At 41.0% G+C, this 13,869-nt stretch overlaps 2 protein-coding genes across 3 annotated transcripts; both read right to left on the bottom strand.

The window, feature by feature from the left end:
• Nucleotides 1-2,008: 2,008 nt before the first annotated feature.
• On the bottom strand, nt 2,009-9,000 carry LOC119119621 (stromal interaction molecule 2-like). The gene is made up of 12 exons (XM_037246090.1): nt 8,129-9,000; nt 7,296-7,426; nt 6,210-6,321; nt 6,028-6,139; nt 5,837-5,952; nt 5,345-5,522; nt 5,089-5,266; nt 4,861-5,022; nt 4,543-4,643; nt 4,238-4,470; nt 3,986-4,175; nt 2,009-3,892 (listed from the first exon to the last, which is right to left on the bottom strand). Exons 1-12 carry the CDS (start codon nt 8,250-8,252, stop codon nt 2,452-2,454), a joined length of 3,078 nt encoding a protein of 1,025 aa, XP_037101985.1. The 5' UTR covers nt 8,253-9,000; the 3' UTR covers nt 2,009-2,451.
• A 299-nt stretch (nt 9,001-9,299) lies between these two features.
• On the bottom strand, nt 9,300-13,427 carry LOC119119636 (recombining binding protein suppressor of hairless-like). 2 transcript variants are annotated; one of them, XM_037246124.1, is made up of 11 exons: nt 13,174-13,427; nt 12,672-12,710; nt 12,456-12,551; nt 12,222-12,387; nt 11,899-12,073; nt 11,684-11,821; nt 11,444-11,556; nt 10,833-10,973; nt 10,476-10,631; nt 10,284-10,387; nt 9,300-10,167 (listed from the first exon to the last, which is right to left on the bottom strand). In XM_037246124.1, exons 1-11 carry the CDS (start codon nt 13,191-13,193, stop codon nt 9,816-9,818), a joined length of 1,500 nt encoding a protein of 499 aa, XP_037102019.1. In that variant the 5' UTR covers nt 13,194-13,427; the 3' UTR covers nt 9,300-9,815. The 2 variants fall into 2 exon arrangements, with proteins under 2 accessions (XP_037102019.1, XP_037102010.1); XM_037246115.1 differs by lacking the exon at nt 13,174-13,427 and adding an exon at nt 13,001-13,166.
• Between the last annotated feature and the right edge of the window lie 442 nt (nt 13,428-13,869).

The raw sequence follows: 13,869 nt of genomic DNA, 5'->3' as shown, positions 1-13,869 counted from the left end.
GCTATGCGAAATACAAAGTGTTATGATTTAATAACCACAGAAAAGGACCGTGTTGAAGTAAAAAATGGGGGTGAAAACTACTTGAAAAAGAAGTAGGAATTTTTTTTTCTACTTAGGATCTCTGAATTGTGTAATATTTTAATAATGATGCATTGATGCAGTGTTAAAATTTCAACTACTTTGTTTTAACTGTCTCTCCGTGTAAAATCCGTAAATGTAAAGGTGTTGATTTAAGTAAATTTAGTGTAGATCAATATAGATAGATACGTTTGAAGTGCTAAATTTAACTCTAGGTCAGCGGTGGGCAAATGCGGTCCTCAAAAGACCCTAAACATTAACAGGTATAGCACTCCTGCCCCCTGGTGGAGAAACGATGAATGACTTATCAAGCTAGTAGATATATACGCTCAACATCCCTTATTAAGATTAAAAAAAAAAAGCAACCTAACGTCTAATGAAAAAAAATGCAATAATATTGAAATCGTGGTGATTGTATGTGTCGGAAATAAATACATATTTTGTTGAAGGTGCTTTTGTGTTTTCACTGCATTACCTATTCATGTTGCTCAACTGATTGGGAAAAATGTACAAAATGTAGAACATTCATGATGTTTTCAAACACAATTGCTACGTTTATTTTTAACAATGTGGGGAAGCAGCAATCAATGATATTGGCTTTCTACAGTTCAGTCAGAATTGTAGGCCTCAAATAATAAAACAAAGAAAATTGTCATATAATCAAAATAAAAACTTAAATTTTGTTTCCAAACAATCAAACATCATAGTGAGCTGTTTCATAAACGTATTTTTGTAAACAGCGAAGCTCACATTGATCCTTCAATTAAATAATGTTTCAAGTTTCACTCAAACATATACGTACAGTTATTTAATGCTGCAAAACATAAAGTAGTAAATTATGTTTAATGGGTGTCCTCCAAAAATTTGACTCAAATATTCAAAATTTTCTGTGAAAATACAAAAAATATTGGCCATTGTGTACAAGACAAATTATAAAGCAACAAACATAATGAATTAAAAGTATGAGTGAATATGAATACAATTATTCATATATTTGTGTTTTAATCTGTCAATAATATAAGGGCACCTTTAGTTGCTGTGCATTGTAAGACTTCTGTGTCACGTTTGACTTAAAAATCAAAGATGAATTCCCTGCAACTTAATCACTGATCCACAGCCAGATACAGGTTGTACAAAAGTATCCAACCAACTCATGTCAAAATGCCCCCCCCCCCCCAAAAAAAAAAAAAATACAAAAGAAATATATCAAATGATAGAGAAATAACGGGATTCTTGCCCTATCTTAGATAAAGTTCATAGATAAAACTAGACTGGCCTGAATTTCCCTCCTGGTAGTACTGTTTCATTTGTGTGAAGAAAATGTTGCCTAAAAAAATCTTCGCTAAGTAAACAACAAATAAATTAATACAATTATCAGCAAGGTAAACTTTAATTTCAGTGTTTTTATTTTTGGGGGGTGGGAGGTGCTAATGTCAAGGACACCAACCTTGCTCAAACTTTTATTCTTACTCTTACTCCAGTAAGTAATAAATTCAATAATTTATGGCTCTGAAGTTAACAAAACATGGAAAACCCCAATATTTTCCCTGCCTATGGTTTGTTCCTAACCATACCAATGTAAAAATGTGTGATCGCCTCACGACTGGTATTATTAAAATATCAAGACAATCTCAGATGACATCTAATCAAAGTTTCATAATGTGGCCTATTTTTATCAACAGCAAAACAATCATTAAAACTTAAAAAATGTTGAAACCCCAAACAAAATCGCTTTGACTCCTTTTTCATATCCAATCTTGTGTGCTTTCCAAACGAGTAAACATGTAGATGGCCTCATAGGAATTTATAATCAAATTATAAATTTAATAAATATTTATAATCAAACATTGGCCTCAGAAAGTAAAAGAGCAAGTATTACCCATAACAGTAAGACAAGGAAAATCTAATTGACGTATTTCTTTAAAAATTAAAATTTCCTCATGCAGTGGCTGGAGCTTATTCATTGTAGGTTATCAAGGTGGACATTATTTATGAGATAGCACTAAAAAAAGCTGCCTGAGATATATCTTATGTTTAAAGTTCTCAAACACTAAGCCACACATGAAATAAAAAAATATTCTTGGGACCTGCGACACAGCCGCCACAGTGTGCGCTTTCGTTCCCCCAAAGCACCTCAAAGCACCCCAAGCACCCACCACGGAGTTCATCTGAGCTCAACTTTTTATGGTCCATCTATGAAATGACCAAGTGAAGTATAGCAGGCGGTAAAAGTCATGACAGTCAAATCGTAAATTTTCCTGAGGGCCAAAAAAAGGTTATTCGAGACGATGGGATAATATCGCTTTGATGTTTCGACTCTAAAAATGAGTGCCAATGTACACCAGATACGACAAAAGTATCCTCAAGCCATGGTCAGAGTTTCTGTAGACCACTTTGTATCTTCTCTGCCGTTGCTTCATTTTTCTTTTTGAAAAGATTTTTCAGCTTCAGGGACTTCCTGCTTTTTTCTTTATCTCTGTTTCTGTCATCTTTAGCTTCAGTCGAGGATGGAGTGGATTGGGAGGTGCCTCTTACTGGAGCCACCAGTGGTTCGGACTCTGCCTGAAGCCTGGGGAAGCTCTGGGGAAGGTTGGGAGTCGAAGCAGAAAGACTGGTTGGCGTTTCTGCCATGGAGGTGCAGGACTTCTCCAGGATTCCATCGTAAACAAGCTGGCTCAATGGACCAGCTGCAAGAACATTCGCAGATGACTTCCATGGCACGTTGGAGGTCATTGTAAGATCTGGCCGCTCGCTTTCACCTGCTACTGAGTTTGATTCAGAATCTTCAGATTCTTCCCTCACCATTTGAGGACGATGTGTTTCTGTAAGTGACTCGACTCTATCCCGAATGGTATTTTCTTCTGCAAACTTCTCATCTCTTGGTATTCGAGGTGTTTTCCGCCTTAGAGATGCTTCACACTCCTCTTTACCTTGCCTCCTACTTATTGATGGTTCTGAACCAAAATCTTGCTTCTCTATTGAAGATGTAGACTGCATATGTTCTGTTTCCTCTCTGGGTAGAGCCTTTACGGATGCCGTGTCAGCAAAATAACCCTCTTTCGAGATTTTTCTTGAGGGTATTATAGGCACTTCAAGCACTTTGTCTTTGGCCATCCCCCTCACAGAGCAATCAAGCTGCCTAGAACTTCCATCCAAGGACATTCCCATTGAGTCTCTCGTAATCCTTCTGCCGACTAAGTCAAATGGATACTCGGAACCTTCAAGTAGCTTTCTCGAGGCACTGTCGACCGAAGCCCCCATTATAGATCTCGATAACTTCTTTTGTCCAAATTTCGATGCCTCTACTTCATCCCAAACTATTTTCTTGACTTCAAGCGGTATATCACCTCGATCTTGAGGTTTACCCCTTGACGGATTGTCGGTAACGTCCTCTATCGATTCTCTCTCTAGTTTGCTGGATGGAAATTCGGAATCTAATTCATTGGACGATACCTTTCGATTAACAACTTCACTCCTATCTCTGGATCGCTTCCTGAAAGACACTTCAATTAAAGAGCCATCTTTTGACATCACCATCGGAGGATTTTCCAAAGAACTGTCCAGAGCTTTATCAGTAGCCATCTTCCTGCAGGAAATATCTACAGGAATTTCTTCCATGGAAAATTTCCGAACCGGAGGTTGAACATCAGGTTCCAATTCTTTACTCACAGGCTTTGTCACACACCTTTCTGGAAGAAGTTCTGTTTCGTCATGGTAGAGCTTTCTATGGGAGGGATCAGCAGTGGGACAAGGGTACATTTTGCTATGAGAAGAAGTGGAATGGTCAGAATCTGAGAATCTTTCTTGGGAGTCTCTATTGGAAAGTGAAACAAGGACAAGAAAAAATGCCAATTTGGATGAAAGCATAAAATAAAGAATTTGTGTATCGGAACATGAAAGGACTTACTGTTTCTTAATGGTTTTACGAAAGACTCCGTCATCCTCATCGAAACAAGCATAAGAAGCCCGAATCGGGATGAGAAGGTCAGGATCTGACGAGATGAGAGTGGTTGGTGCTTGGGTGACACCGTGGCGACGTGACCGCAGTACAGTAGACGTTCGGGTCCGAGGAGAATTCTTAAGTGGTGCCCCGGGAACTGTAGCAAGACAAACCAATCAGCATAACCCAACCAAAACCCAAATATGAAAAGTACCCTACCTAGGATAGACTCTTCCATCAGGTCTTCGATTGAGCCATGAACTGAGCTGTGGCATAACCAAGATGGCTGAGGTACTCGGGGAAAACTGGCAGCAAGTGAGTCTGAGTAGAGCAGAGCAGTGAGGTTGGGAAGGCCGGGATTCCTAATGATGGGGAAGCCACAGATGCGCTCAATCTGTTGCCAGCGATGGAGACGCTCCCGCAGGCATGCTGTTACCTCCGACAAGGCATTCCTTTTGGAGATAGATAGATTGACGTTTAGATCAATTTACTTTCAAGTAAAACCTAACTACAGTTATACTCACTTTGCCTCTAGAATTTTTTGGTCAACCTGGTCCAAAGATGAACTGTGGGCAACATGGAGAGTCCCAAACACAGAGCTTCGCTTCTTCTTAATTTTTTCTGCCTAAATTAAAGTATGCAAGCAGATATGTTTATATGTTCAGTAAACCAAACAGGCTGAAATGTTTGGTCAATATTAATTGTTATGCATGGGAGGTGTGTCAGAAAAGTCTCAGGACCGCTTTGTAAATGTGTTTGTTTGCTGTCTGTCGTTTCAGAGTTTGCAATATATAGCAATCCTGGAACTTTTCTGACACAGTTTGATATACTTCATGTATCACCTCTTCTTTGGCTGTGGCAAGCTGTAATTCAGCACTGTGTTTCTTGACATTGTAGTACTGAACCTCAACTTCATGGGTCAACTGGAGCCACTGCTGGAGAACTTCTGAGGCAGTCCAAGTGGCATGCATGTCCTTTTCTGCCTGTCTTAGCGCTCCACGGACCTGAGGCGACGATAGTTGTCAGCTTTCCGTTGTTTGCTATACATTGACCTAATTTGCGTCCGGTACCTGCACGAGTTCTTCTTCTGCATATCGGAGGCGGCTTAGCTCAGTGACGGCCCCCTGCCTCAGCGCTTGCAGGCGATGGGCTTCCTCTTGTGCCCCCATGATCTCATCACGCATCTTCTCCTCCAAGTTTTGTTTCTCCTCAGCCACATTACGTTTCTCTTCCTGGGCTCGCTCGAGTCTGAATATGACAAAAGTCACACCGTCACTTTTGATGTCAGTCAGTTCTCGGAGATGAAGGGATGACTTTTTTCCTTACTGTTCCTGCATGTCTAGGAGGCTTTGTTCAGCCCGCTGCAAACTTTCCAAATCCTTCATCATCTTGGTTATGTGGATCTTGCTGCTTTTGTTCTGCACCTGAGCAAACCAGCAGCCTCCAACTCCCATCACTACTGACACAATGAGCAGTAGATCTTTCATGTAATTGTGAGGGGGACCTGTGAGCAAAAACAAAAAGAGAATGGTTATGATTGAAAACAATCTATTTTGGATGTATTGTGGATAAGTGGTGAATTGCTTCTTTGCATAGTAATCGATATCAGCTGAAATGAAGCGGTATCTTGCTCCTAATGTACCGTGAATGCTAATACAAATTTTCAAGCTAGAGTTAGGAAACTTATTGATCCAGGAATTGATTATTCAAGACTTGCAAAATATCTGGAGGTCTCAGAAAGTAAAAATTCAATCATCATTGTCATTAGTTGTCCTTCGAATTTAGAGAAACTAAAACAAGACAAGCGTTCATCCTTACGTGTAGGTGGCCCAAACAGCACTACATCAAGAGCTTTAATGTTGAGCTTCTGTTTGTCCCTCTGATCCTGGACTCTGAGATGGCCACTCAGGAATGAAGGTTCATTGGCTGCAATCCTAGAGAAAAGACAGAGAAGCTTTTTTTTTCCCTCTGTGTTTTCAGATATTTACTCGGGCAGGACATATAATCACCTTGGGAGTGTGTTTCCATTGACTTTGAAGTCCTTAAAGTTCTTCTCATATTGCGGCAATTCGACAAACTCCCTGAGCCAGCGGATAACGTCGTCTTGGGTCCAATTATGAACTAGGAAGTGAGACGACAAGTTAGACATGGCAAAGTTTCACAAGTTTGCTTTCATTGTCTGGACAAACACCTTCAGATGACTTCCACCCTTTCCAAAGCTCTTCCACTGTGATGTGCTGGTCTTCTCGGTGCAGGTGGCTATGTTTGTTGGTCTGCTGCTGCTTCATGTCTTCAATGATGAACTGCAGGAGTGTCAACAAAACAATGTTAAAAAAAGAAAAAAAAACAAGGGGATTGCAGTCAGCAGCAACTGGTTGAAAACATCTAGTCAAAAAAGACAATCATCCAAATTACTAATCTGATCAAGTGCAGTATATTATTATTGTTATTATTATTATTGTTATTATCTAAATTGGACTTCCTAATTTATTTTTTTTCTGCACAATTTTTTTTGCAAGTTTTGTGAACTAACAACAATGCTGTCAAAGTCATCCTTTAACATGGAGCAACAATACCAAATAAAAAAACTGTCTCTAGCGAATGTATATATAACACGTGTCTCGCCATCTATGTGTCCAAGTCTTACTGTAAAAGTATATTTTTAATATCCGAATCTGTTTATATTTAGGTTGAGAATTTGTGGTATGGGGGGAATGTGTCTCCACTTGTGAAACATTTTAAGCATGGACCAATGCACTACTTCTGTGTCGGAATATTACGATTCAGCTATCTGAATCTCGACATACGTGCGTGGAGAAATGTAGCCCGGGATCAAAACGAAGGCTTCATTTGATGACTGAAGATGAGCCCATGTCCCTCTCTCCTACATCAACGGTAACCCGAGCTCTTACATAATACGGCTTAGAATTGCATTCTGGAAGTCGAAAGTGCAATCGCTTCAATCACATATGGCAATGTCAAGTGAATGTGTTAAAATGCATGATGGAAAAACAAACAGTGCCGTTTGGGTGCTGATGACTCATGTTACGTTTTTAAGAATTGATCTATGTGCTGCAATCTCCTATTAGTGCAAGTCTATGAGAGCAAACCACATTTGTCTCAGCGCCAAAAGCCAAGATAAACCGTTGCTATCCTTGAAGTAGCATTTGCAGCTTTCTTCAGCCAGAGCACCTGTTGCCGTTGCACTGACTTTATCCTGTAGGACTTCTGCAACTGATGACAACATGGAAATATATAAGGATTTAAAAGATTTTACCTCCACACTCTCCTCCACCTCAATCCCTCCATCCTTGTCATCGTCCATCATCTGATGGATGCTCCGCAGGGCCTCCAAGCTGTAGCGATCGGCCTCACTTCCACATGGTGGAGACACCACCATGCAGGGGTCTACAAGGTTACAAAGTGCAAATGAATCCAAGTCAAAAAATTCTACCAATTCATCAATAATGATAATAATAATCATAAAGTAAGGGACAAGCTTGTAGACTAGTTGACGAGCGAGTTCTAATAAAAAAATATGTGTGCTGTAAATCATTCAACATATCAAAACAAATTGTTCTGGATTGGAGTTGAACTGTACAGCGTGTTCCTAAATTGGGATCGTAATACAGAAAACTTAATATACTCTACGGGAAAATGACCTACAGCTTACTGTTTTGCTGTTAGTCACGACCTGTTTTTGTCTCTGTGATTCATCGGAGTGTTCTGGGCAGTTAGAGACAACAAGTTAAAAGGGCTGTTTGTTAAACGAGGACATGAAGCAAGGACCATGAACCAGAGATGCTTGCCTCTCTGTGTAAATATGACCATTGTCTGTATGTTGAATTTAAATTAAGCAAATAAAAAAGGTGTTTCAGAAAATAATTGTGGACCGACTTGAATGTACTGCTGCATGGATGATTTGAAATTGCTTAAGGTATTATTTGCTAAATCATCTTTCCCATGTTTTACTATGGAACGATTTGAGGTATTACAAAAATAAAATAAATAAAAGTAATGCAATACTTAAATTTTTTTTTTGCATTTTTGGAGTCACGCTTTACTGTGTGGAATACAATGAAAGGAATGTGATTCATTTAGTCAATTTACCCCCTGGATTGAAACCTGTTCCCCCACTGGGGAGGCTGACGCCCTGCAGGTCACCGGCACTTTGCTCAGCGACCAAAACAGCAGCAGAAAAACAGAGGAATGAAAACAAGAACAAGGGCAGCATTTCAAAAGTTGATGAACTCTGGGAAAACAAAAATCAATTGCAGACTGTGTGATTAAAAAAAAAAAAGTACCAAAAGGCAACTGGACAGTGCCTAAAACATTCCCCAGTGTAATTCCAGAAAATTATTGGAGTTATATTCCATCGACCATTTTAAAAATCCGAGGTTGGCGCATCCAGAAACGATTCCATCTTGAAGTCCTTTGTGGTAATCACACAACGGTATAACATCCAGAAGATGAGCACTTTATATTTTTAATCCTGTTTCCCAGTCTTCACTAGTTGGAATCTACTCTGTATGATCACACAAATCCAGTACTTCCGTCCTCTTTCCCAGCAGTGTGAAGACCTCAAGACACCTCTCCCTCTCTGTCTGTGAGTGTCTCAGTCCAGAAACAAGCTCTCATCACATTATTAGGTTTCCTCACACGCCAGCCCCCATCCCAAATATGTAATGTTGTAAACAGTTGATGCCCTGACTGCCATTTGCACATTGGATTTTTTTCCTTCCGTTTTGTTTTAGGATTATACTACTGATTTAGATGACATAAAAGTCATGAGATGAATAACAGATCATGGCTTTGCAGGGTGGGTGACTAGGATGACGCTATTTTTACAGATTGTCTAACTATAACTTAACTTTGCTTAGATGTTGGCGATGTTACATTTTTATGATCAAATTCAGCACACATGCTTCACAATCTAGTCTGGCCGAACTCAAATGATTATGCAGGAACATTAATAGCACAAAGGGCGCAAATAGACTCCTTGTCGCGCTAACAGTAGCCTAACAAAGTGTAAGGTTTCATTCCAGCAATCTGACTTCCAGTTTAAAAATAGAGGCACAGCTTTCACATCTAGCCATGCCCAACAGGGCCCCTGCAGGACTAAGCTAAGTAAGGTTCACCCAGTCCTTGAAAAGGAACTCATGCAAAATCTAATTTGACCCATTACCAGTGCGAATGCATGTGATCGTAATTTGTATCAGAAGGGCTCACTCATGGTTGAGACTGATCGGAACACCCTCGGTTGAATTAATTGCCACAGAAATTTCAACGTAACGATATGTTTATTCTTGTTTATAATGTGCAGTGACTGCATCGTAACGAGAGGTGGTTCTAATATAATGTCCTGCTCATGTTGCTAAATAATGCAATCAAAATAACATTTAACTATAGATTCTAAATTTCTATGTGAATGGTATGTAAACTGTACCTTAGCAAAAGCTTGTAAAACATAACAGGAATACAAACAATAGTCCAATCTTTTGTACTTCTCTATACAAAAACTGGTGCAGCAACAGTTCCTTGCGCACAACAAATCACCACTTTTGTACAATGTGATTTTAGCCTTTGCAGTTTTTAAATGAACTGAAAGGCACATGCCCCTGTCTTGAGTTCCAACTGCCTCAGTGGTGTATGTAAGTCCCAAACACTCCACTAGATGGCGATAACCAGTCATTTTTCCACAAACCGCCAAACACTTGCTCTTCAATCAAGTGTTCTTTCAGGTCCTCCGCAGAAAGTCATTGTGCGTGTTTCAAAAATAACACGCTCGACATGAGGATCACGATGACAACATGGAAACGGCTGATGACACCGACGACATGCCTGAGTCACGACTACTGTAAGCCACCTGGCCATTTGCGAGTGCGCTCAGTGAAGAGGAAGGTGAAGATGAAGAGGTCTGGGATGCTGCTGATGAAGAGGAGGTGTGCGTCCTCAATATGGCCTCGGCAACACTGCAGTGAGGTCGCGGCCCTGGTTCCGATGTGTAGGTGAAGGTGAGAGAGGTGGCGTAGATGATTCCGTCGTTGCGGACCAGCGTGACCGGGACTTGCACTGGCTGCCTCACCCAGCGCCAGCCTTCTCTGAAAGCCGAAATGTCTGGCACCACACACAGGATGCTCTCGCCGCATCTTGTAACACACACACACACAAATGTCACACAGGTCCATCCTGAACTTTAAGATAAATGTCAGATATCATTAATTTTTTTTCGAGTCGTGTAAATTGGTAATCACAACTCACATACCTGTACATGGTATCCGCCTCCACATCTGCAAACCACACCCTTAATTTGGGGGTAAAGTTGTGCCCAGTCAACTCTAACATGGCCACATCTCCTCCACCATTTAACTGAACGACACAGCAAGAAAAAAAACGGGGGAAAAAAATGTTTTAAAGGCAACAAAAAGCACATAGTCCACATTGTGTGTGTGTGTACCTGCAGGCTCTCCACCACAGGCACAGGAGTGACTGGAGTGGTCACGGGGCCCATGCCCTCATAGAATGTATACTCAGCCTTGTCTGTGCTGATGATGGTCCAGCAGGCGCCATCATTAATGATCTCCTTGTTTGCTTCCTTGATGGCTGGTGCAGCCTAAAGCAAAAAAAAGAATTTTACGTTTATGTTCACACAAAAAAATTACTTAAGCCTAGCTACCAAATTGTAAGCAATTTAAGCAAAACATAGCTTTTTTTCATCTAATTTAGCGAGACAAAAGGAACAGAACATTAGTACAGCACTCTGAAGTGCCATAATTAGAACCAGTCCATTAAGTGCATTTCTTTAGCTGCCTACCTGATATTGAATGATTCTATCCTGTGAGAGACAGAGGTACATCCGTTCTGTGTCTTTCAGGTAGAAAGCGCACTTGTGGAGCTGTGACACCGGGTCGTCTGCGTCCCACAATGCTGCTTGCTTATCCACTTTGCGTATGACCTTAGAAACGATGGGGTGAGGGGGGAAAGCACATGTGAAGTAGTAGGAAGCAAGGCACGTGAGTGGAACATTAGAGAAACAGCAACTCTCACTAAAAGGTAGATGGCCAAACGTCATTACAGTATACCTCGTAACTTCTGTTGAACTTTTGGGACACCTGTTTAATGAATTAATTCAATTAGAAATTGGAGACCCATTCGTGCTTAGATTCTCATTTTACAAGGATATTTTGGACAATGCTAGCATCGATCAACGCACAGAAGACTTTGATGCAGAAGAATGTAGATTGTTTCTTGATTTGGACATAGGAGACTGGCTGTCTATGAGTGACCTCAGACATGTTCTTATGAATGAATGCCCAGAAATGACCAGGCAGACACATTCCACAATGATTTTGACTTCCTGAAAGTTGGCTAGGTGACCTAATTCCATTGTTCATAGAGTTTATGTGAAGTGACATGCATGCATACCAATCTGGGCAGTGCCATGCCAGTAACAGAGCACACCAGTTTGACCGTCTGGCCATAATGAATGTAACCGTCTCTCACGGCAAACTCCTCTCCTTCAGATTCGTCATCGTCCACTGAACAAAATGAGAAAAAGCATCATTATGATATGTGACATCATGACATGAAAAAAAAAAGAGCATGTGGAGATAGGGAAGAGATCTAGACACAACTTGACCATTCAAAGTGTACAGTAGGACTCACAGAGGTGGATGTAGAAAGCCCCCCACTGCAAGGAACTAGCGTGAAAGTTTCCACCCTCCACATGAAGATATCTGGTGCTGACTGTTTGCGATCGCAGACGGTTAAATAAAGCTACCTTTGTTCCCGACGCAATACACACTGTGAAACACAAATAGGTCCTTTATCAAATTCATTCCAAAAATATCATACGTATGGTGTTTTATGTCTATACTCACAGTCTGCATTTTTCAATGACTGCTTCTTCTTTGAAGGCTTGGAGATGACTTTGATTCTCTTGCTGAGGAAGACTCCAATAGTCGCGCTATTGGCATATAGCATCTTCACTGACAGCATGAAGTGTTTCCTTTTGTCTGAGTCACTGATGTACAAGGTCTTAGCAGCGCAAAAGTTCTGTTCCAGGGAACGGAAGGAGCAAGTAGAAGTGAAACACAACTTGAAGTTTGTTTTGGTTCTACTTCCCTCTAAAAGTACACCCATTAGCTACATCATGATGAACCAGTACTTTATATTGCATTCATATTTTCAACAGTGTTCTCACCTTCCCCTCCAAGTTGAGCTGTTGCATCTCCACTTCACTGTTACCAATGCCGATGAAGGCGCAGGGCTGAGCCTCCTGCTCTGTGCAGCCCTCCTTCTGCATCTTCTCAAGCTTCTTCTTCCAGCCGCTGCCCAGCAAATAGACGCACGGTGGAGGGCAGAAAAACCTAAAAACGCCCAACATTGCTCAAATAAAACTTTTTTTTTCTTTCTGTGAAACCACAAATGCACACACCTTTTCTCATTTCCGTACGACTTTTGTGCCACTTTCGCATGCAGAATCAGGACTGTTTGATCGTCCTTTTCCTTTAAGTACTGTCTCATAGCCTCCCTGCAAAAAGACCACATTAACATATGTACACTCAAACAGCTCATTATTATGGAGCTCCGTCCTACATCACACCCTAACACAATAACACAACAGTTTTGTGTGTGTGCGTGTGTTGTTTACCTCGTTAACCGTTGAGGTTGACACACATCACCAAACTTCCTGCAAAATAAAATAACCCAGGGAGAATGTTGGCAGGGTAATTATTATGCACGTACAAATACATTCATGAAAACATGCACATTTGCAAATGTATTATCAGGCGAAGCATTGAGTCGGGATGAATGGCAAAAGTTGCATAAATTACTTAAAGCTAATGTTAATAAGTAAACTGTTGTTTTTCCACGAAGCGAATCTCAATATTTAGTCATGCATGCGCAATCTAAGTTATGTCTCGCAGTAGCAAAAGAAGCAAGCAAACATTCCAAGCGGATTGACAGAAACTAGCTCACATAGTTTGACAGTGTGTATCCATTTGCGGCAGGTCCAAAAGCAAATGTACTGCCACCGGAACTTTGTTTGAACACGTCTCTGGGTCACAAAACCTCCTCAAACGCACGCCAAACAAAAGGTGCAGCACCAATAATAAGGAAGCAAACATTTACACAATGTTATCCCCACTTACCCGGTAACAACGGGCGCCATTTTCCCCAAAACGCCCCCCTCCCTCCCCGAACAATCGCGAGACCCCTCCTAAGGGCACCCCACACCGAGCCCACTATCACCATACCACCAGGGCCAACAGAACCAGACTAGAAGCAGAAGGAGGAGTTTGGTCCGAATTCGGCGAAAGCGGGAGGGCACCAAAAGGGTGAGAAAGTGTGGGAGGCAGGAGCCACGACGAGGCGCCCAAACAACAGGCGTGGGAAAGTTGTAAAGTCGCGCGTGAACAGGAAAATTCTCACAATAGACACCCATTGGAGTGAGTCGTGTTATCGCGAGATCAACAAAAAAACTCACACATCTGTTTTTTTCCTCTCAAGGACGTTACAGTCTACATTCCCACGCTGTGGTGAGCAATGAAACAAGTATGGAGACGTGTTGTAACGCTGTACGACGGGTAAATGTCACATCGGCTCATTGGCCACCACAGCAGAAACATCTATGCAAGATAAATTAAGATTTCTGCTTGTAAGTCTCAGAATTAGTGCAAAGAAAATTATACACTACTGCACAGATTGCAAAGGACAAAAATGAGGTGTAAGAATACTCAAGAGTACTTTTCATGCATAAAGTGGGATTGACAAATTGTATAATAAAAATGCAGAATCGCCATGCACTCAAATGTGAAGCCCAATCCAAGTGGGTTATTTTCTTAGCA

This window comes from Syngnathus acus, chromosome 1 (genome assembly GCF_901709675.1).
Source record: "Syngnathus acus chromosome 1, fSynAcu1.2, whole genome shotgun sequence".
NCBI classification, from domain to species: Eukaryota; Metazoa; Chordata; class Actinopteri; order Syngnathiformes; family Syngnathidae; genus Syngnathus; species Syngnathus acus.
The sequence above is the reverse complement of the archived record's forward strand: the minus strand, read 5'-3'. Positions and strand labels throughout refer to the sequence as shown.